Genomic DNA, 22,767 nt, shown 5'->3' with positions numbered 1-22,767 from the left:
CTCTCTCTTTCTTCCGCTTCTAATATATTATCCAATATATTTAACACTTTTATTTCTCAATTACCAAACCTTTTTTTATTATTACTTTTTGATATCTTAATAATTTTTTTTTTTTTTTTTTTGGGAGCTGGTGAGGGTAAGATAGGAAAAGAGATTTAATGACATTATTCACATGTGATTCACATACCATGAAAGTACTGCTTGGAATACACATGTGCATCAGAATGTGAACATGTAATGATCGAGTGGGGGAATAAAATGAGTGGAGGATCTTGGTTGACTAAGTTAGATGGGATATGATGAATAATGTATAATTTTTTGTATGGATTATATCGATACGGTTGACTAAGGTGGTGTGATATGAATCATATGATGGATAATAATGTGTAGGTATATATGGAGTATTATTGGAGTACTCTTATCAATCAGCACCCTCACCTTTTATTTATTTATTTACTTATTTGTGAGCCAATTCGCACCATGGGGTTAGGAACTCCCTCTCCCTAGCTTCTCCATTCTCAAGGCACATGGGTGTGTAGAAATAAATTTGATTATCTTTGAATTCGAGTAAAATCCACCACAAATCACCTTTTAAATTTGTTGTTATTAGCTTAATTATATACAACTTGAAAGAATGATTGAAAGCAAAGATATTTTTGGGTTGTAGACTGGTAGACTGGTAGTGACAGGTTGCCATCTCACCGAGCATGACGGAGACAATGAAGGAAAATAGAAAAGAAAAGAAAAGAGTGGATTGAAAATATCTTTGGCAGAGATCGATGGGCAAGATATATAGACCAAAGATATATACGGAAAGGGACGTACTGACAACTATGGTCTAAATTAAAATCAATTATATATATGAACATTACACATGGACAAAAGAAGTCGTTATTATTAATTATTGCTACCAATGGTGACCAAAATTTGTAATGGACTATCAGACCCCATTGGTGCGCAGGTGTCATGGCTTTGACGGTTAGATATATATCCTAAAGCTTTACGGAGTCTATGAATTACGTCAAACATTTCAAGCTCTAGAAGTTGATTTGTCAACCCACTTGTTCTTCTTTATTGAATGGCCAATCTGCATTTTATCATATGCATTAAATTCATTTATGATTGGGGGGCATGCCGATATCTATTATTGGGGTATAAAACAATTGCCGGAAAAAGACCTTGTCGGCCTCGTTTTGCACCGGTAAAAAGTAGCATCACGCGGAAACGTAATATATAGTGAAAGTTCTATTTTTTTTCATATATATATATATATATATATTATGGGAGTTATTTTGTATGTATTGAGAGTTTGAGTGGTTTTTTTAAAAAAAAAAATTTTTTTTTTATGCTATTTTTTGTACTTTATCTTTTGATAGTATATTTATTTCTGATTATCTTTTCCGGTAAACATAAGTTTGTTTAGACAAATCACGTAAATTTTAGTGTTATATATGATTGAATTTTTTTTATTGTTTTTTTTTTTCTACTTAATTGTCATGGCATCCAAGACAAACACGAAAACATGATCCATTTTAGTACATTTTGGAGGGCAATATTGTATTTCTCTTTTGGAGGTAAATTTATTTTTTTGGACAAATTTGTCCGCCTAAATGTACTAAATGAATACTCTCTAAAAAAAAAAGAATAGTAAAGTATCTATAGTGCTTCTTTTTTTTTTTTTTCCCCCCATACGTCACCATTGTTTTTAATGATGTGTCATATTTGACAAGTCACTAAATAATAACTTGTTAGATATTAACAAGTCCCCAATTCAAAAAAAATAAAAAATAAAAAACATCAAAAATATTTCGAAAAGGGAAAAAATGAAAAAAAAAATTGAAATTAAAATAAATTGTGAAGTGTTGTTTTTAACATATCACCGATTAGTCACGTGTGCACAATCACACGTCACCAATTAGTAAAGTGTCAAAGTGACACGTCACTACATTGGTGACATGCCAAACTCTGATTGGCCTGGGCCAGTGGCGGAGCCACATTACCCGTTGGGGGTAACGCCCCCAGGGATTTAAAATTTTTTTTTTTTTTGGTAACCTACGGCACCCTCAAAAAAAAAAAAAAAAAAAATTCTTTTTACAATTTTACCTACCCATTACCAAGACATAGCAACCCTTCTCCCACACCCCTAAAAAAAAAAAATCTTTAAGACGCTCTCTCTCAAACTCTCTCTAGTCTCTTCGTAAAGTGCAGTTCTAGACACTTTTTTTTTTTTTTTTTTTGTATTTTTGTCTTTTTGATATAGTGTCGACATGTTACATTTTAATATATCAATTTGAGCACATATTTATAAACTTATATAGATATTTTTTATGATGCATATATTATATGAATTACCAAATTTTTAGGGTGGAGAAAAATTTTAGCGGCGCCCCCAATATAAAATGGTTGGCTCCGCCACTGGCCTAGACACAACTATATTGCTTTCCTTCTCTATTAAACAACTGTAATTAAACATTACATTCTCATATATCTTGAGGTAAATTAAAGCAAAATAACAACATGAACCCAAAGCTATAATTAAGCCTATAGCAATACTTCGTGCTCTATGAAAAGGCCCGTTTACATACCATAACGACCATCACGGAGTTGAAGATCAGCTGTGATTTCTGCATGGCGTTTATTCTTTCCCATTGGTCAGTTTCCAATCTACGTCCTGGCCATGGATTCCTCATGGTTTGATACCTGTACTGTCATCCCCTTCAATTCTTCTGTAAGCACTTGTATTGAATCCGAAATTTCAGCCTTATACACATAGAACTTAATCACAATCAAGAAGAAGACCAAGTTCAAGACGTTTAGTACAGCAAAAAATGCATAATAATAATCAAGATGAGAAGCATTGAGGTTGTTTAGAATCCATCCGCGGTGAGCATGCTCCTTGGTGATGTGAGAAACTGTGGAAAGAAGGAAACTACTCAGAAAGTTTCCAACTCCTAGAGTAGTCATGGAATAGGAAGTCCCAAGACTCTTCATGCTTTCTGGCGCCTGGTCATAGAAGAACTCAATCTTTGCAACCTCTAAAAATGCATCTGCCGTGCCCATAAGCAAGAATTGAGGAAGTAAAATAAATATGGTTAAAGGAACTTGTCCTCCATTTTCAACCAACCCATGTTCCTTGGCCACACTAAGTCTATATCTCTCTGTTAGGGATGCAATTGTCATAATTATAATGTGGATAACAAGCCCAACTCCCATTCTTTGAAGTAGAGTTATGCCTCTGGGGTTTTTCGTCCACCTCTGCATGCCCTTGACAAGAAACCGATCGTAGAGCACCACAGAGATAAGCATGGATATGGTTATAAATCCTGCTAAACTTGCCGGGGGGATTTTGAAGCTGCCGATGCTTCTTTCAAGAGTGGTGCCTTGCTTAACAAAAAGAGTATTGGTCTGGGCGATCATTGTGCTCGGTACAAACGTGGCAGCCAAGATTGGGATCATTCGTAACATTTGTTTTGTCTCTTCTACTTGTGTAACTGAGCAAAGCATCCATGGATTTGTCGAGCTAGTTTTCACAGATGCTTTCGTAAGGAACCTGCTTCCATGCAATATTAAGTAAAATTAGGACAATAATTAGGATACAAAAGTAAATTTCTAGCTGATATATGTATATATATACCTCAAGGTGGGTGTGGAATCAATTCTGAACTTTCCTTTCTTTGCATACTCTTCCAAGTCAAGCTCATAGAGCTCTTTGGGATCATTAGGGATATGCACCCTCCATTTCCTTATAGCAGCCACAATGACCTTTGCCATCCTCGTGAAGGGGCTGCCTGCGGGCACCTTGTGTCTATAGAAGGGTGTGCCTGCCAAGAAGATGGAAATGGATATTGCAAGTCCAAGAGTGGGAAGAGCATATCCTAAAGTCCATCCTACATTGTCTTGTATCCAAACAAGAACTGTGTTGGCAAAGAGTGTCCCGAAGAAGATGCTGAACATCCACCAATTGAAGAAGGACAACTTGTGAGACTTCTCCTTGGGGTGGAAATCATCGAATTGGTCGGCACCGATGGTGGAGATGTTCGGCTTGGTTCCGCCTGTTCCAACGGCTAAGGTATAGAGTGCACCATAAAACACTGCTAGCTGTAATGTTGAAGCCTTCTTACAGTTCTCGATATTGGTGTCTGAGCAGCTAGGCGGTTTTAAGCCTTGGAGTGAGACGGCCAACGTTAATACTGACATTCCCTGCCAATGTATATAGGTAAACGTACATGCCAATTTAGCCAAAAGAAAAAAAAAATTATTTTGAGAAAAAGAAAACTAAATTAATTTTAGCAAACAAAGCTCATATACCTAATTTCAATCTAAGTGTCTTTTAATGTTTGAAAAATCTTTAAGGTTGTTCTTTATAATAAAAGCCTTTACATATATCATTGGCTGTACCCCCTTATTATTTATTATATATTATTTTATGACAGTAAAATCCTATTATTTTTAATAAAAGCACAAAATTTATCAGTAATCTCTTGTACTTTTATAATAAGAACCATTGGTCACGCACGTGCATTTCCTAGGATTACACCCTTTTTTCCAGCCTATTGAAATCCATAATTTACGTAACAATACTTTATACATATATCCTAGTACTAAAATTTTATATATTGACCTACTTAGGACTTTCTGATTAACTCTTAACCACGCCATATCCTGGCTCCCCCCTCTCCCGGGAGTCATGACTCATGATCGAGAAAGTTGGTATAAGATTAAGAATGCTTTCTTTATTGTTTTTATTTTCCACTTGGTTGAATTTCAAATTCCAACCTACTCATCCAACTTATTTTATTTTTCTTCCATACGGCCTACTTGGTCGTATTATATCTCAAGAAATATAGTAAGTCCTTAATTTATGCTTGAGTACACCCGAATTACATAGGGGCAATTTCTGAAAACAATTAAAGCTTCTGTCTTCAATATCTTATATTATTATATACCACCTTATCCAAAAAGCATAATATAATTTCAACAAGTTGACTCAAAGGTACCTAAAAAAAGACAAAGACCATGTTGTGTAAATTGGACCTAAACAGGACAGAAGAACGTTCTACTTCAAGTTGTGATACAGATATGTATCACTCTTCTTTTTCTCCTTATCCTGTATCTTTCAACTACTACAGCCTTATAAAACAAAAGTTTGTAGTCAAACGTACATACTTATGCATGGACAAAGAAGAATATCAATCTTTATTATGTTTGACTTTGTTAAACATCTAAAGCAAGTGTTAGGGTTTCGGTCTGAGGGCATATGTGTCATATATATATATAAAAGAAGATTTATATTATTATAGGATAAAAAGGATAAATTAAGGCATGAACATATATGAAAGATATGGGGGTGGGAGATCATGAGATATTATTAGTGGTTGAGACGTACCGAGATATAAATAATGCTGGCAATGACAAACGTCCAGTAACGGCCGAGATGAGCGTCGGCGACGTAAGCACCCAAGATCGGAGTGATCCAAACAGTTCCAACCCAATTGGTGACATTGTTGGAAGCGGAGACGGTGCCCTGGTGGAGCTTCTTTGTTAAATACAAAATCAGATTGGAAGATATTCCATAATACGCCATGCGTTCGAAAACCTCGTACACTGCACATGCATATATATCACCATTTTTCAACATGACCTCCACAAATACATATATAGCTGCGTTACAATTATATATCAAAATATTGGAGCTTCCTTCTACTTTAGACTTGGGTTCAAGCATATATATATAAAATAAATAAATAAATAAAACTATTCTTTTAGCCTTAAGATCGATGAGAATTATTTTTAAGCAATAATTTCTTCTACTTAATAGACTATTTAATAGAACAACTAACGTACTGTAAAATAGTTATATATACGTGTCTAATTAATTATAGCTACAAGCCTACAGCCGCAAAGTGTTTTTCTGTCAATGCAATTGTGGACAATTTGAGCTTGCATAAAAAAAAAAAAAAAAAAAAAAAAAAAAAAAAAAAAAAAAAGTGAAGAGAAGATGGGCATGAGCCAACTAACACATGGGCACAAACCACCTTTCATTTATTGATAATTAGCATTAATGAAGAAAGTACTGACACTAAAAATTTGCAAAAACTTATTACAGCTGAGCTGCAAGCTGGCTTCGTGAATTGAAGAAAATGAATATATATAAAGACACATTTCATATAATTAAGCTGCTATATACATTTGCCATAACAATAACAAAATAATTAATCTAATCTAATTGTCACTACTTAAAAGTAAATTAATTGGCTTTCAAGTTTTGAGGAGCCCAAACATGTGTATAATCCTAAAAAGGATACACGAATCAAGTGAGTTGTGTGTGGGTAACCAAATCCTCAAGGCTGGATGGACATTATTTCAACCTCTTGAGAGACAAAAGAAGGAGGTAGCAGAGAAAGAGAGAGATATTAGATTACCAACAATAAAGGAGCAAGCAGTCCATCCACCGCGCTTGGATCTACGGACCGGATTCCCTCTCAGATCCACCGTCCCATCCTTAGTGTAATCATCGAAAGCTTCTTCTTCCGTAGCCATGCTTTTGGTTACAGAGTTGCAGGCACCAATCGCCTCCACTCTTTTGCTCACAACAACATTCACTCCCACACTACTTTTATACACACACACACATATATATATATATATATATATATATAACTTTTGTCCACTTGTTTGGTGTCCCACCCTCTTGTTTTTTCTATTGCTTAATTTACTTTTCGCTGCAGGTGGGACCCCAACCTGCCAACTGTATTTGCTTCGACCCACCTTCTATATATATATATGACGCATATGCCCTCATGGAATCTTCTTTAATCGGAAGATATTTTGGATAGGAAAATGTGACGGAGCGGAGTTATATATGTTTTGTTACGTCTAGCGGGCCAAATTGAATTAAAATCTGTATGCACAAATTTCGAGTCTGTAAAACATGTGTCCGTAATTCTTCGAATATTAAATTTGTAGTAAACTCTCTTCAGCGACTTTTTCCCAAAGGCAGCTTCACTGTCAGCTATGCCTCTCTCTCTCTCTCTCTCTCTCTCTCACCTGAGCCAAATACGTCGCTTTGATTGTACTCGATCTGCTCCCAGCTCCGATCTGTAAAGCCAAAATTCATGACGGTTTAGCTTAAAACTAAATTCAGTTATTATATTCTTTATTTTTATTAATTTAACATGATATCATATTTAAATTTTGTTGCCGACGATGATCCCTCCCTTCCTCCTTTGTCCTCTTTATATCTCCTGTTTGTGAAACCATTGAAAACGTGTTTCTCCATTGTCACTTTTCCCAGTTTATGTGGTCTCTCTCTCTCTCTCTCTCTCTCTCTCTCTCTCATCCGTCTAACAGGTGTTCCCACCTCGGCACCTAAAAATGGGTGGCTCTCCTACAGCTGCTGCTCAATCTCATGCTCCACCTCAACTTATCCACCCAAGTTGCTGACTCTATCCTTGTTTCTGCAGGCATGGACATGGATATACACTTTGGCAGACTCGGAGCAATGCTGTGCACGACTTCCATTCCCCAGATCAGAGCTTTGTTCGGCAAAGCCTTCATTTTCTTTTATTACTGTTCATACACATTTTTCTAAAAAAAATTAATAACAAAACATACTAACTTTTTTTTTACTTTGCATATTATATTATTATTTTTTTATTATTATTCAAATAAAAAAATCATAATAAAACAAAATTTTTTTACTTTCTATACTACCTTTTTCACTTTTTTATATGAAATTTATATTTTTAATTTTTTTTTCACATCAAATTTACATCAATTACAATATATAAAAAAAAAAAAAAGGTTTTATCAAACAAAGCGACTTTTTTGTTTCTCTTTTTGCTTATCCGCTGCCTCATTACCACAGGGGGAATCCTCTCTCACCGCCCTCTCGTCTCCTCACACAAGGTCTCCTGGCCCAAAAGTTTATTCGGGGTTAGTCACTTACCTCCTAATTAAAGAGTTCGTTGGAAGTAATCAATTACCTAAAAGAAAAAAAATAGAGAATAGTCGAACACCCCCTAGGTGACCAGACCACCTTAGATCGTTGTGGATGACGGAACTCTAATGAAAAAAAAAAAAAAAAAAAAAAAAAAAAAAAGGAGAAGAGAGGAGTGTTAGGATAAGGTAGAGAGGTGAGACTGATGAAAGATTTTTTTTTTTTCTTTTTTTTTTTTTGTTTTAACAAGGGTAGATGATGTGGGGGAGACCAATGGCTTACATTAATATATAGGGGTAGCCACAAGCCACTCCTATAGATGTTGTGGTCCTTGTGGATAACGGCGAGCCACCTCTATTTTCCCAAAAGGCTGGCTACCTAGTACCTATTAAGTAGTGGCCGAGGGATGTGGTGAAGGGAGAGACTAAGTATTGTTTTTCACTTATTTTGAAAAGTTGAGAATATATTTTAAAAACAAAAGCGAAATCTAAAAACTTGTATATATGAATAAGTATGTGTCTAATTAATAATCTATAAAATAAAAAGTAAAAAAGAGTATGTGTCAAATAAATGCTTCCCGTATTTAAAGAAAAAAATAAAAAAACTTTTGAAAAAATGGTAGTAAATATATTAATTAGTGTGTTTAGTTTTCAAAGTGGGGGCAGTTTTGAACGATGGCAAAGAAAAAGAATCCATATATATGCCTTTGCTGACTGAGCATATTCACACCGGCCTGCCACCTTGACCCGTCACCCGTCGACTAATATTTCTTTGTCCCCTTGTAATAAGTTACTGTTCCTCCCGTTGGACTATCCAAAGCTTCTAGAGGCATAAAAGTGACAATTCTTCAAAGTACCTTTTTTCAAAGCAACTCTTCTCTACAAACAACTTCAAAGTAGAATCCAGAATGATTAAGACCCCCTATTTACTTTCTTTTTAATGAGCTAAGCTTTTATCTTGCTGACGTGCATGCATGTTGTGTGCCTATTACATATCGATGTGTACTGATAGTAGCCAACTTTAATATATAACATATCTCTTTTGTTTAATCAAATAAGCATAAACTAAAGCATATCATTGAAGGATAAACGAAATAATAGTTTGGGGCATTTATTTGGACCCATTTAGTTAGCTAGACCTCATAGCAGGGCTGGCGGCCTGACTAATATTTTGTTTGACATGTCTGCACAAGAGGAGGAAGGAAAATTCGAATTAGTGATATCCGTTTCATTAGACCTAGTCTCAATTAATTGAGTTACTTCTTGAAGTTTTTATAGACAAAAAGTTGGAGTCAAAGACAAAAAGTTTAAATGGAGTTTTTATAATTTTAGTATAATAATATACATTTTTTTATATTAAATATACAAAATATTGAAAAGTTTCATTATAGACTTCTACGCTTCTCCCAATCTGTCTTCTGAGTATCATGTTGATCGACCAACCTCTGGTAAGTTGCTCATGCAATCTTTAAGCGGAAGGGCATTAAGCATTATTATTCCTAATCAATGAAACAATCTCGCCAACACATTGAATCCAAATCAATCTACAATTACCTATGAGGTCCCGTATCTCTAGAGATCAATGGGTTTTTGCAATTAACTAGCAATCTCATAATATATGGGAGTCAATTACGGGTATGATTCCTAGGTCAAAGACGATTCTACTTGATAAGACCAAAGGCTATATAAAGGGGACTCCAATTAGGTATGTTCAGCTTGGACTCTCCGACAAGAAATAGGTGCTTATATTCCTTATAAGCACCTATCTCCCACCGGCTCACACTGGAAAGCTCCTTTGCTTACACCTGGCTTACATGAGCTTTCCTTTTTATAGGCCCAATAAAAAACAAAGTATATCATGCTTGTAATTGAATTCTTTTATTGTTGATGAGTTTCTTGAATTTGAGGAGTTTTTTTAAAAGGTTTTTACTTCGTCACAAAATTCATATGTGATTGATTGTGTGGTGAATGATTTTTAAATTCCGCACTAATTTTGTAAAAGCATATTCAACCCTCATTCTGTGTTATTAAGAGTCATTGGCCTATTTTTCATAATTTTGTTGTTTTTGCATACCACGTGAAGCTCTCAAAACATTTTTCAACCATAGTAAGCTTATTGCAAATAAGTGAAATCATATGGATTGATTTTGCATTTTTCTCTTAATCATTTGTTGATGGTGCATTTTTAACTTGACATTTTATGACGTGTCATGATCAATGTGGCGATCTATTGTGGTATGCATCTAACATGGTGAAACTGGCTGTGCAAAGTATATACGTGTTGCAAAACTATTGGATACAAGTGGCATTTTGTTGGAAAAGGTAACAGAAGTGGGACGGAATGAATGATTTGATAACGAATAAAACTTTTAATTAAGGATCGATTTGATCAATTTTGAACCCCGAAGTTCTTTGATAATAGGACAAAACCAAGAGATTGATACAATATTTGTTTTTTTCTTCTATCATTGATTATATTAATTATAGAATAGAATAGAAAATGATAGAAATAGTGACAGAAATAGGGAGCTGAAAATGAAGTGTGAAAGTGTAGTTAACGCAAAAGAAAAACTGTTTTATGTTCAAAGATCGTTTTATGTTCAAAGATCATATCATAGCCAAAGTCTGAGAATTAGACGTAAACAATTGGTTCACTTGCTTTGCACTTCATAGATAAGATTTGGTTAGAGGAAACTCCCCAATGTATTTATGATATTATTTTGACAGAAAATTTAGCTGTCTTTGATTGACCAATAATAATCTACTCAATTCTTCTCACCCAAAAAAAAAGGAAGTAAACAATTGGCGAATGACAACCATTCTATTGAAAATGGTGTTCTTGATAAGGATTGAACGAAAGAACTTCTTTGTTGTAATTGATTCGTTCATTTTCTCTATTTTTTTTCTTTAAAAAGAAAAAAAAAATCATAATAAATGCTCCAAACATACATAATAAGTTGTTTCAATCTCTAGCCCACATTTTGTCCATCTTCATATAAAAGATGAATAAATTTATCATTGAATTTCACAAACCACTTGTAGATATCACAGATTTAATGTTGAATTTGTAAAAAGAATTAACAAGATGGAGCACAGATATATATATATATATATATATATATATATATATATATATATATATATAATACTTTTCTATTTTAGTAATTCATCTATTCCTTTTCTTTAATATACTAGTGTACTAAACATTTCATCCTGATTAATTACATCAAAGATCTATTTACGAAAAAGAAGATCTAGAAAATGATCTTATTATTTTTCATGAAAAGAAGATCTGAGAATACAGAATTCCCTTCCCCATTCATCATGTGCGTGTAGCAATAAATTAATTGATTATCATGGAATATTTGGAATAAAATTCCCAACAAAACATTGTACCATGGACCATCCACTACAAAAAAAAATTGACAAATTAGTGACACATAAAAGGTGATGTTTTAAGCTGCTCATTGTTGAATTAGTGACGTTCGAATAGTGACATTTTGCAAATAACCTTAACTACAGTGACTGAATTTAAAATTAGAGACGTGAACAGTTCACCTTCCAAAAGGATTAGTACAATATTTTCATTTTTGATAGTTTACATTGAATATTTTGAAAGCAAATATATTTTGGGTTCTAGAGACAAAGGATTAGTAAATGGTAGTTAAAGGTTGCAATCTCATGGATGTACGATAACGACAAGAAAGAAAATATCATTTTCTTTCTTGCTCAGAAAAAAAAAAAAGAAAAAAAAAAAGAAAAAAAAAAAAAGCTAGTCTATTCTCAAAATATCATTTTCTTGCTCAAAGAAAATTTGAATAAGACAAGAAAGAAATTAAAAGAAATGGATAAGAGAGACCAAAGGTACAGAAAGGGACTAGAAACTATATATTGTTTAAAAATAAATTATAGAAAGATTACAAATTACAAAAAAAAAAAAAAAAAAAAAAAAAAAAAAAAGTTTATTATTGGTCCAATGGTGACTAAATTTTTAATGGACTTCAGTCCATAGGAGTACAAGTGTCAAGGGTATGGTTGATAGATATCCTAAAATTTTCACGAATTTATGAATCATGTCACATATTTAAAGTTCTAGAAGTTGATTTGTCACAAGGAATAATCCAGTAACTTTTTATATTTTTTTAAGGAATACTGTAGATTCTCATCATTACTAAAACATGAATAATCATCTTGCTAAGCAAGTACAACGTCTCGTAAATAAATTCAAGAAAAATTTTCAACCAAACCTTTTTCAAAGATTGATGAATATTGGCTGTCTTTTGGACGGATACGGTTATTAGCAATATTCAACTAAATAATCGTGAACTTAATTACATATAAAGTTAAACTATAATATGTTCAATTTAAATTATTATGTACTATATTCATAATGCATCATCATGATACTCTTGTCATTTAACAATATTGGACTGCATTTTTTGTTCCTACTTGTGATTACAAACCATAAATATATTGCTAAAACAATTGACTTTATTTGTGTATTTTTACTCAATAAGTCGTGAACTTACACTTTTATATATCTTTTTCACCCGTAAAGCATGTGTTGTTTTATAGCTGATGTTCTTTTGAGGATGGTAGGGGTGCAAAGGCGGGCGGTTTTTAACCGCCCGCTAACCGCTAACCGCTAACCGCTATAACCGCCAACCGCCTAACCGCCTAACCGCATTAACCGCTAACCGCCTAACCGCCATAACCGCCTAGCGGTTAGCGGTTAGCGGTTATTAGGTCTACTAACCGTAACCGCTAACCGCTAACCGCCTTTTTATATAATATATTTTTATAATTATAATTATAAAAATATTTATACATATAACATAATCACTTGATCATTAAATCACAATTTTTTTAAAAAATAATTAAATCACAATTTGAGTATTAATATATTATCACTATAATTTATATGATTATATCACATGAGATTGATTATTAAATCATTTGATTATGTAATAACAAATTATACATATATAATATGACATAACTCATAAGTATACTAATTCATACTAATACAACAATTAAATATCTAGAGACTTATTTCCAATGTATGTTATAAACCTATAAGTCTATATAAGTCTACATATGTATATGAATAATATAAATGTATAATATCAATAGTTAATCATATGATTCAATGACAATTCAAATACTTTATTCAAGACTTCAAGTGAATCATATTATTAATGTACAATGATGATATGATTCGTATAAGATCAAATTAAGTAATTGACATTGGATTAAACAATGACCAATGTGTTACTTATAAACATAATTTAAGTACTAATGTATTATCATTATAATTTTAGTAATTTATATATTATCACTATAATTGATATGATTATATCACATGATGACTTGATCATTAAATCATATGATTATATAATAATAAATAATACATATATAATATGACATAACTCATAAGTCATAAGTCTACAAGTTAATCATATGATTCATGTACAATGATAATCACAATTGATTCAATTGAATTAAACAATATGTTACTTATAACTACAAGTCTACAATTTAATTAAAGCATTATTAGATACTTTAGGAATTTAGGATTTAGGAGTTTGAACATTGCCATTTACCATTAGATATTAAGTTCAATTCAAAGAAAAAAGATTATAAGTAAATACGATAAGAATTTAAATAATTAATCATATGAATCATATGATATAATTTAATGAGACTATATGATTATATAATATCAAATTAAGTAATTGACATTAGATTCAACAATGTGTTACTTATAATCACAATTGAAGTATTAATGTATTTTTTGAACATTTTTTAGAAAAAGAAATTTAACCATTTTTTGAAAGAAACAAAAAAAAAAGAAAATTAACAATTTTGAACAATTTTGAATTTTATATATATATATATATATATATAATTGCTTATAGTTATATTATATGCATATTGAATAATATAAATGTATAAGATAAATATTTAACTATATGATCCAATTACAATTCCAATACTTAATCAATTATTCATGTACAATGACAATGACAATGTGATTCATATAATATCAAATTAAGTAATTGACATTGGATTAAACAATGTGTTACTTATAACTACAATTGAAGTATTTTTGTTTGTTTGTAAGTTTATAAGATCAACACTTAATCATATGATCCAATGACAATTCAAATATTTATAGCAATTGGGCCCAAGAAGATATTAAAAATACAAGAAAAAAAAATGAGGGTAAAAAAAAGCCCAAAAAAATAAGCCCAAAAAGCCCAAAAAAAAGCCCAATTTTAAAAAAACGGTTAGCGGGCGGTTATCTATTTCACTAACCGCTAACCGGCCACTAACCGCTAACCGCTAACCGTTAGGCGGTTAGCGGTTGCGGTTAGTGAAATTTACTAACCGCTAGGGCGGTTACGGTTAGCGGTTATTGCCACTAACCGCTAACCGTAACCGTCTTTGCACCCCTAGAGGATGGTACTTGGGCGCCCGAGTATGAGCATTTCATTAATTAGATGATCTTGCTAGCTAGGTTGATGTTTGAGTATGCCTCCGGTTGTGCAGAGTTGGACAATATGCCGCCCTTAAGGTTTCTTATCCCTTAAAAATATCTCTGTTTAGACTTTTCATTATCCCTATCCTTATCCTTCAATCATTCTTAGTATTTAGGTATACAATTTTTGGATAAATTAATTAGAGTTGGACTCCTTTTTTTTTTTTTTTAATCTCTGTCTAGGTGTGTGAGGGTGGGATCAGGCTATATATAGTACCAGCCTCAATATTGGTAAGAGCATGGTCTTTTTTGTCGTTGCCTAGTTTTTCTTTCTTGTGGATCAATATATAATAGCATTGTGACCCTTTTTCTGTCTTGACACTGAAGAAAATAAATAGCATCATCAAAAGGGCGAGGGAAAAATCCAAGAAAGATTCACAAGTCAGCATTGGCAACTACCCATGCCATCTTGGTATAATGAAACAACGAACATGCAAGCGCAAGTTGGATATATACGGTCGAAGCCTACAGTTTTTTCCTGATCATTGAGGTCAACCAAAATCATTGCCAAGTTGAATATCAGCTTTGATTTCATTCCTCCGGATTAGAAACCACGGCTGCCATATTCCTCAATTCTTCTGTCAGCACTTTTATTGAATCCGAAATTTCAGCCTTATACGTATAGAACTTAACCACAATCAAGAAGAAGACGAAGTTGAGGAAGTTTAGTACGACAAAAAATGCATAATAATAATCAAGATGAGAAGCATTGAGGTTGTTTTGAATCCATCCTTGGTGACCATGCTTCATTGTTATGTGAGAAACTGTTGAAAGAAGGAAACTACTCAGAAAGTTTCCCACTCCAAAAGAGGTCAAGGAATACGAACTCCCAAGACTTTTCATGTTTTCCGGCGCCTGGTCGTAGCAGAACTCCATCTTTGCAGCATCTAAAAATGCCTCTCCGATTCCCACAAGTGCAAATTGAGGGAGTAAAATAAATATGGTTAGAGGAACTTGTCCTCCATTTTCAACCAACCCATGTTCCTTGGCCACCCTCAGTCTATATCTCTCTGTTAGAGATGCAATTATCATCATAATAATGTAGATAAAAAGCCCAATTCCCATTCTTTGAAGGATAGTGATCCCTCTAGGGTTTTTAGTCCACCTTTGCATAATCTTGACAAAAAACCGATCATAGAGCAAGACAGAGACAAGCATGGATATGGTTACAAATGCAGATAAACTTGCCGGGGGGATTTTGAAGTTCCCAATAAAGCTTCTATCAAGAGTAGTACCTGTTAAAGTAATGATTAAATGATTAAATGATTAAATTTATCTCTTTTTATCAGTTTAAGCGTATAGAAAAAATGGTAATTTAACATGGTATTAGAGCCAAAAGTTCTATGATTGAACCTTATTTACTCCAATTTAAATTAAATATTCCATGTGTCTACATGTGAGGATAAATGTTAAAGTAATGATTAAGTGATTAAATTTATTTCTTCCTATCAGCTTAAACTTATGAGAAAAGTGGTAATTTAACAGTACATTGCTTGACAAAGAGAATATTGGTTTGGGAGATCATTGCGCTTGGTACAAACGTGGGTTAGTGTTAAAGTAATGATTAAGTGACTAAATTTACCTCTTCCTATCAACTTAAGCTTATAGATCGTAATTTAATACTACTTTGCTTGACAAAAAGAGTATTAGTCTGGGCGATCATTGCTCTCGATACAAACGTAGATTAGTGTTAAAGTAATGATTACACTACAAAAAACCGAATTGTTTCTGACGTGACAAACAGTAACCAAATTTTGCCACGTCAGTAATTATTGACATGCCAAAAGTGGCACGTCAACAAATTTTTTTTTGATGTGTTGAATATGCCACGTCAATATTTATTGACGTTACATTCAACACGTCAGGAAATTTAAATTAAATTAAATTTTTAAAAATTTTATTTAAATAACTTAATATTTAAATATTTATTGACGTGCTAAAATTATACACGTCAAGAAATATTGACGTGTCATTTTGGCACGTCATTATTTATTGACGTGTCACTTTGACATGTCAATATTTATTGACGTGTCACTTTGATTTCTTGACGTGTCACTTTGATTTCTTGACGTGTCACTTTGACATGTCAATAATTTCTTTTTCTTTTTTTAATATCAGGTTTATTTATATTATATATATTTCATATAATTTTTGTTTTTTTAATAAATAGTGTTTTTGTGTAAAAAAAAAGAAAAAGAAATAGAAAACATAATTTTTTTTAATAAAAAAAATTATGTTTTCTGCTCTATTTCTTTCTTCTTCTTCTTTTTTCACGCAAAAACACTATTTATCTGCATGTATGAAAACACTATTTTTTTATGACATGCTAGTCCAGCACGTCAAAAAAAAAATAGCGGGACATTCAACTTTAATTTTCTCTCTTCTTTTCCTCTTTTATTATTTATTCTTTATGCCAGATCTTCTTTCCCTCTCTCATTCTCCCTCTTCTCTTTGCACGTAGCAAAAGCTCCCTCTTCTCCTCTCAATCTCTCTGAATCTCCCTCTTCTCTCTCAATCTCTCTACACGACAGCAGCGCTAGAAGAAAAGCAGATCAAGAAGAAGAAAAAGAAAAGGAGAAGAGAAGAAGAAGATAAGCACAAGAAAAAAAAAAAATTGAAGAGAAGAAGAAGAAGAGAAGATAAGAAGATTTTTTGGGTTTTTGAAGATTTTTTGGGTTTGACGTTTGGGTTATTAATTTTTCAGGTTGATTTTTTGATTTGGGTTTTTGATTTTTTTAATATTTTTTGGGTTTGGGTTTTTGAAAATTGAGGAAAGAAGAGAGTGAGTGAAAATGGAAGAAAGAAGGGATCATGGAGAGAGCTGGGGGAGAAAGGTATGGTGGTGAAAAGAATTAAAAATATATATATTATTTTAATTGCAAAATAATTTAAATTAATAATTTTTTAATTGAAAAAAAAAATATCCAGAAAAAATTTGAAAAAAGAAAAATTATTGTTTTTTAATAATTTTTAAATTTTTGACGTGTCAGAAAGTGACAAGTTAGAAAAATTTTCTGACGTGCCAATTTTGATACGTCAGAAAATTCTGACGTGTTACATCTGACACGTCAGAAATTTTTCGTTTCTGACACCCAAAATTTTAACGCCTGAAATACGTAAAAAATGCCCCGTCAAGAAAATTTTCTGACATGTCAGACCACCTAACACGTCAGAAAACGCATGTCAGCAAAAAATTCTTTTTTTGTAGTGTTAAGTGATTAAATTTACCTTTTTCTATCGGTTTAAATTTATGAGAAAAGTGACAATTTTACAGTACCTTGCTTGACGAAGAGAGTATTGGTCTGGGCGATCATTGCGCTCGGTACAAACATGGAAACCCAGATTGGGATCACTCGTAACATTTGTTTTGTCTCCTCTACTTGTGTAACTGAGCACAACATCCATGGATTAGTCGAGCCTGTTTTCACAGATGCTTTGGTAAGGAACCTGCTTCCATGCATGCAACATTAAGTAAAATTAGGACAAAAATGCCTTTAAATTAGGACAATAATTAGGATACAAAAGCAAATTTATAGCTGATATACATACTTCAAGGTGGGTGTGGAATCAATTCTGAACTTTCCTTTCTTTGCATACTCTTCCAAGTCAAGCTCATAGAGCTCTTTGGGATCATTAGGAATACGCACCCTCCATTTCCTTATAGCAGCCACAATGACCTTTGCCATCCTCGTGAAGGGGCTGCCTGCGGGCACTTTGTGTCTATAGAAGGGTGTGCCTGCCAAGAAGATGGAAATGGATATTACAAGTCCAAGAGTGGGAAGAGCATATCCTAAAGTCCATCCTACATTGTCTTGTACCCAAACAAGAAATGTATTGGCAAAGAGTGTCCCGATGAAGACGCTGAAATACCACCAATTGAAGAAGGACAGCTTGTGAGCCTTCTCTTTGGGGTCAAAATCGTCAAATTGGTCTGCCCCCATGGTGGAGATGTTTGGCTTGGTTCCACCTGTTCCGACAGCTAAGGTATAGAGTGCACCATAAAATACGGCTAGTTGTAATGTCGAGGCCTTCTTACAGTTCTCGATATCTGTCTTTGAGCAGCCAGGCGGTTTTAAGCTAGGGAGTGAAACGGCCAATGTGATCAGTGACATTCCCTGCCAATAAGATTTTTGACTTAATTCTTTTTTCTTTAGCGTGTTCTTAAGATTTTCAAAATAAATAATGAATCTTGTTAATTATATATTTGGTGGTGATGATATAGTGGGGTTGAGACGTACTAAGAAATAAATGAAGCAGGCAATGATAAAGGTCCAGTAACGGCCAAGATGAGCATCAGCCACGTAGGCACCCAAGATTGGAGTCAACCAAATGGTTCCAACCCAATTGGTGACATTGTTAGCAGCGGAGACGGTGCCCTCATGGAGCTTCTTTGTTAAATACAAAATCAGATTGGAGGATATTCCATAATACGCCATGCGTTCAAACACTTCGTACACTGCATACATAAGCCAAAACAAATTTAATTATACCTGCGCCCATATGATCTGCATTAATTATAAGTGAAAAAACTACAAAGCAAAAAGGAAAAGAAAAGGCAAAACCGAAACAAAGACTCCGTTTACTTCCATGTAAAATTGTTTTCAGAAAATATATATATATATCGTAGAAGGAGAGAGAGAGAGAGCGAAAATATGTAATGGACTACATTGAATTGAGACTATTTATTAAAAAGTATTACAGAAGCATCTATTTATAGAGAGGCTATGAATGATAGTCAAGTAACCTAGTAGACTAAGAAAAGGTAAATCTAGTTGACTAAAGAAACCCTAGAATCCATAAAGAAATAAATAACCTTAGAATAATGTTTATTATATTCTTAACATCCCCCTTCAAACTCAAGGTAAAAACTTGTGAAATCTTGAATTTGCTTCTTGATCACAGCACTAAAAGAAACTGAAGGAAGAATCAGCAGCTCTTGAACATCGGCAATGTTTGGCCGAAATGGGCCAATTATGGGCCATATTAAAACTGAAGGAAGCATCGGTGGCTCTTAAAATTGTCGGCATAGGCCAACTATGGGCCATATTGAAATTGTCAAACTATGGGTTGAAATGAACCTTGAGTTTTGGATATTACCTCAAGGTCAAAAAGATGGATTTTTTTTTTTTTTTCACTTCTTTTCTTTTCTTTCTGACGACTCCCATCACTTCTCTTCTCACTTTTAACTCACCTTTCGGCTATCATGTGCAAACACATACCACTTTCTCTTTCTTCCTCTTTTCTTGCATTATTGTCTTGCATGCCCGGCAATTCTCTTCTACTTTCTTATCTCTCTTTACATATTGGCAAATATGCGTTTTGTGCTGCAACGAAGGTGGCTTGAAGGAAAGACGCCAGCACAAGGTAGTCCCGATGGAGGAGAGGACGCCGGCATAAGGTAGTCTGGGAACGTCCGATGGAGGGAAGGTCTCTAGTACAGGGAAAGGACGCCGGCACAAGGTAGTCCAAGAACGACCGATGGAGGTAACGACACCAGCACAAGGTACTCCAAGAACGTCTGATGGAGGTGCAATGGAGCTAAACAAATTAGATCTTCGGTGCATGAATCTGGAGGCGTGTTTGTAGAGATGTTTGTTGATGGTGCTATTTATAGAAAAACATGTAAAATATAGAAAAAGGAGAAGAAGACGTGGCTGAGTGGTGCGGTCTGATTGGCGTTTCTAGGTCGCGACCTGATGGAGGAGAAGAGCACAATGATTGTGCGAAGGTTTTGGATTGCTGGAGATGAGGTGGATAGATTGCAGTGGATTTGTATGGAGCCGGCAGTGGTGGGTTGATGGACGACGGCCAACAGGGACGACACGATGGTTCTGTCACGAGGCTCGGCTGGCAGTGGGCTATGGAAGGAGAAGGTGGACGTCGCACAGGACCATTGGTTTGACTGGTGTAAGCCAATGGCTTTGATACCATGTTTATATATATATTAAATTGAGACTAATTATTAAAAAGTATTACAGATGCCTCTATTTATAGAGAGGTTATGAGTGATAGTCAAGTAACCTAGTAGACTAAGGAAAGGTAAACCTAGTTGACTAAAAAACCTTAGAATCCATAAGGAAGTAAATAACCTTAGAATAATATCTATTATATTCTTAACAGATATTTCATAATACGCCATGCGTTCAAACACTGCATACATAAGCCAAAACAAATTTAATTATACCTGTGCCCATATGATTTGCATTAATTATAAGTGAAAAAACTACAAAGCAAAAAAGGAAATTAAAAAGCAAAGCCGAAACAAAGGCTCCGTTTACTTACACGTAAAATAGTTTTCAGAAAATGATTTCGCTATTTTATGATATTTGCTGCAACGTAAAATAGTGGTTAATTAAAAATATTTTCTTTTTGATCGAAAATTCTTCTTTAATTTTTAAAAAATAGTTTACGGTTTTGAAAAACGTAAACTATTTTTTGACTTAAGCATCTCATTCTCAAATCGACGGACCCTACCAAGACCCGCCCACGACCTCACCAGGACCCGCCCAGGATTTCACTGGGACTCGCCCAGGACCTGTTCGGGACCCGATTGAGACTTGACTGGGACCTGGGACCTAACCGAAACCCGCCCGAAACTTGCCCAGGACCCCGTCTTGACCTGCCTAGGACCCGCCTGGGACTTGTCTGGGACTTCACCCAGACCCGCCCAAGACTTGACAGAGACTTGTCTGGCCAGGACCCGCCCCGGACTTGCATAGGACTCGACCGGGACCTGCTCGAAACTTGCCCGGGACCCCGTCGGGACTCGTCGGAAAATATTTTCGGCGAAAATGATTTTCCTTGAAAATGATTTCTTAGTTAACATTTTCCTTGAAAATGATTTCTTAGAGAACATTTTCCTAGAAAACATTTTCCGATATTTGGTGTGTACGCAAAATCATATTAAACACTAAATTACGAAAATGTCCCTATTGAGAGGACGGATCCTACTAGGTCTAGGGTTGATCCCGACAGGGTCCTGATAGGGGCTAGGTGGGTCCGAGCAGGTCCCGGGTGAGTCGAAATAGGGTCCTTACGGGACTCGATTCGGACACCTCTTAACACTTGGTCATAACATTTTCGTAATAGTTTAATATATATATATATATATAATTTTGATTTTTTGTACGTGATTTTTTGTACGCGCAGTAAACGCCGTAAAAAATGACTTTCCTGAAAATATTTTCCGATGGAAACCATTTTAGGTCGAAGTAAACGGAGCAAAAAAATCTTCTTTTACAATAGTTTAGACCGCTTAGAGTACCAGTTTTAGATGACCAGTCAAATGATTTTTTGGTCAATATTTGACCCATAGCACAAAAATCATCCCACATTTGAATAACTGTGCTACTTTCATTTTTATAAGGATATATACTACACTACTATTTTCCTCAAAAAATACGCATGCTTATTTATTTATGCAGGCTTAGTTCCCCACAGAAAAAAAAAATAATAAATAAATTCTAGTTGCATCCCTACTAGCAAATACATGTCCAAATTGCTAACAATCTGGACAGTCAATTGCAAGACAACCCATATGAAACCCACATGTTCATGCAAGTGCTCAAACAACCCAAAATCTGTTGGGATAAATGAACATTATAAAAGTCATCTCTTGATTGCTAGAGATATATATAAATCTATTTAAGAATATGTTGTTAGTCACCTCACCAATACATGTTCAACGCCTTGAATCTATTCAAGGAGCCTGGCTATCAAATCCATCCTTAATTAAGGCTGGAATATCCCTTAGAGAGAGATAGAGAATAAATAAAGAGTCATACCAACAATAAACCAGCAAGCAGTCCATCCGCCACTCTTGGATCTACGGACTGGTTTCCCTTTCAGGTTCACTGTCCCATCCTGCGTGTATTCATCACCAACTGCTTCTCCCACCAGAGCCATTCTTTTCCTTCACCTTTCTCCTTCGTTTGACAACCTTTGTCCAGTGCCTAACCCAACCGCCTTTTATACCTTAATTTATTTTATTTTACTCGAGACAGTTTTCTTTTTTGGTTAACCTAAGGCAGTTGGGAGTTGTGACTACGGGTAGTGATCATTCGTGTTATGTGTTGAGTTTAAATTGTGTTAAAAGTAAAATATGAGTATATATAAGACTATATGAGTTAACATTAATTTGATTTATTCAATTAAATGAATTAAATTTATCAATTTTAATTTACTAATTTCGTGTTGATCAGCTTTAGTGTCACATGTCGGATTTATGGCCCGTTTGGGAGTGCGATTTCAATAAGTGCGATTTTAAAAATTGCGTTTTTAAAATCGCT

At 34.2% G+C, this 22,767-nt stretch overlaps 2 protein-coding genes across 4 annotated transcripts; both read right to left on the bottom strand.

Moving 5' to 3' along the window:
• Positions 1 to 2,435: 2,435 nt before the first annotated feature.
• Positions 2,436 to 6,606, bottom strand: LOC132179315 (protein NRT1/ PTR FAMILY 5.2). Its single transcript, XM_059592018.2, has 4 exons — positions 6,423 to 6,606; positions 5,387 to 5,604; positions 3,635 to 4,200; positions 2,436 to 3,550 (listed from the first exon to the last, which is right to left on the bottom strand). The coding sequence occupies exons 1-4, from the start codon at positions 6,538 to 6,540 to the stop codon at positions 2,665 to 2,667; spliced, it is 1,788 nt and encodes a 595-aa protein (XP_059448001.2). The 5' UTR covers positions 6,541 to 6,606; the 3' UTR covers positions 2,436 to 2,664.
• An 8,404-nt stretch (positions 6,607 to 15,010) lies between these two features.
• Positions 15,011 to 22,384, bottom strand: LOC132178305 (protein NRT1/ PTR FAMILY 5.2-like). 3 transcript variants are annotated; one of them, XM_088515923.1, is made up of 5 exons: positions 22,264 to 22,384; positions 18,718 to 18,935; positions 18,029 to 18,594; positions 17,757 to 17,929; positions 15,011 to 15,714 (listed from the first exon to the last, which is right to left on the bottom strand). In XM_088515923.1, exons 1-5 carry the CDS (start codon positions 22,382 to 22,384, stop codon positions 15,011 to 15,013), a joined length of 1,782 nt encoding a protein of 593 aa, XP_088372049.1. The 3 variants fall into 3 exon arrangements, with proteins under 3 accessions (XP_088372049.1, XP_059446733.2, XP_088372051.1); XM_059590750.2 differs by having other exon boundaries at positions 17,757 to 17,926; XM_088515925.1 differs by lacking the exon at positions 22,264 to 22,384 and adding an exon at positions 20,358 to 20,373 and having other exon boundaries at positions 17,757 to 17,926; positions 18,718 to 18,941.
• Between the last annotated feature and the right edge of the window lie 383 nt (positions 22,385 to 22,767).

This window comes from Corylus avellana, chromosome 4 (genome assembly GCF_965113065.1).
Source record: "Corylus avellana chromosome 4, dhCorAvel1.hap1.2, whole genome shotgun sequence".
In the NCBI taxonomy this organism is placed as follows: domain Eukaryota; kingdom Viridiplantae; phylum Streptophyta; class Magnoliopsida; order Fagales; family Betulaceae; genus Corylus; species Corylus avellana.
This window is presented reverse-complemented; position numbering and strand designations above follow the sequence as displayed.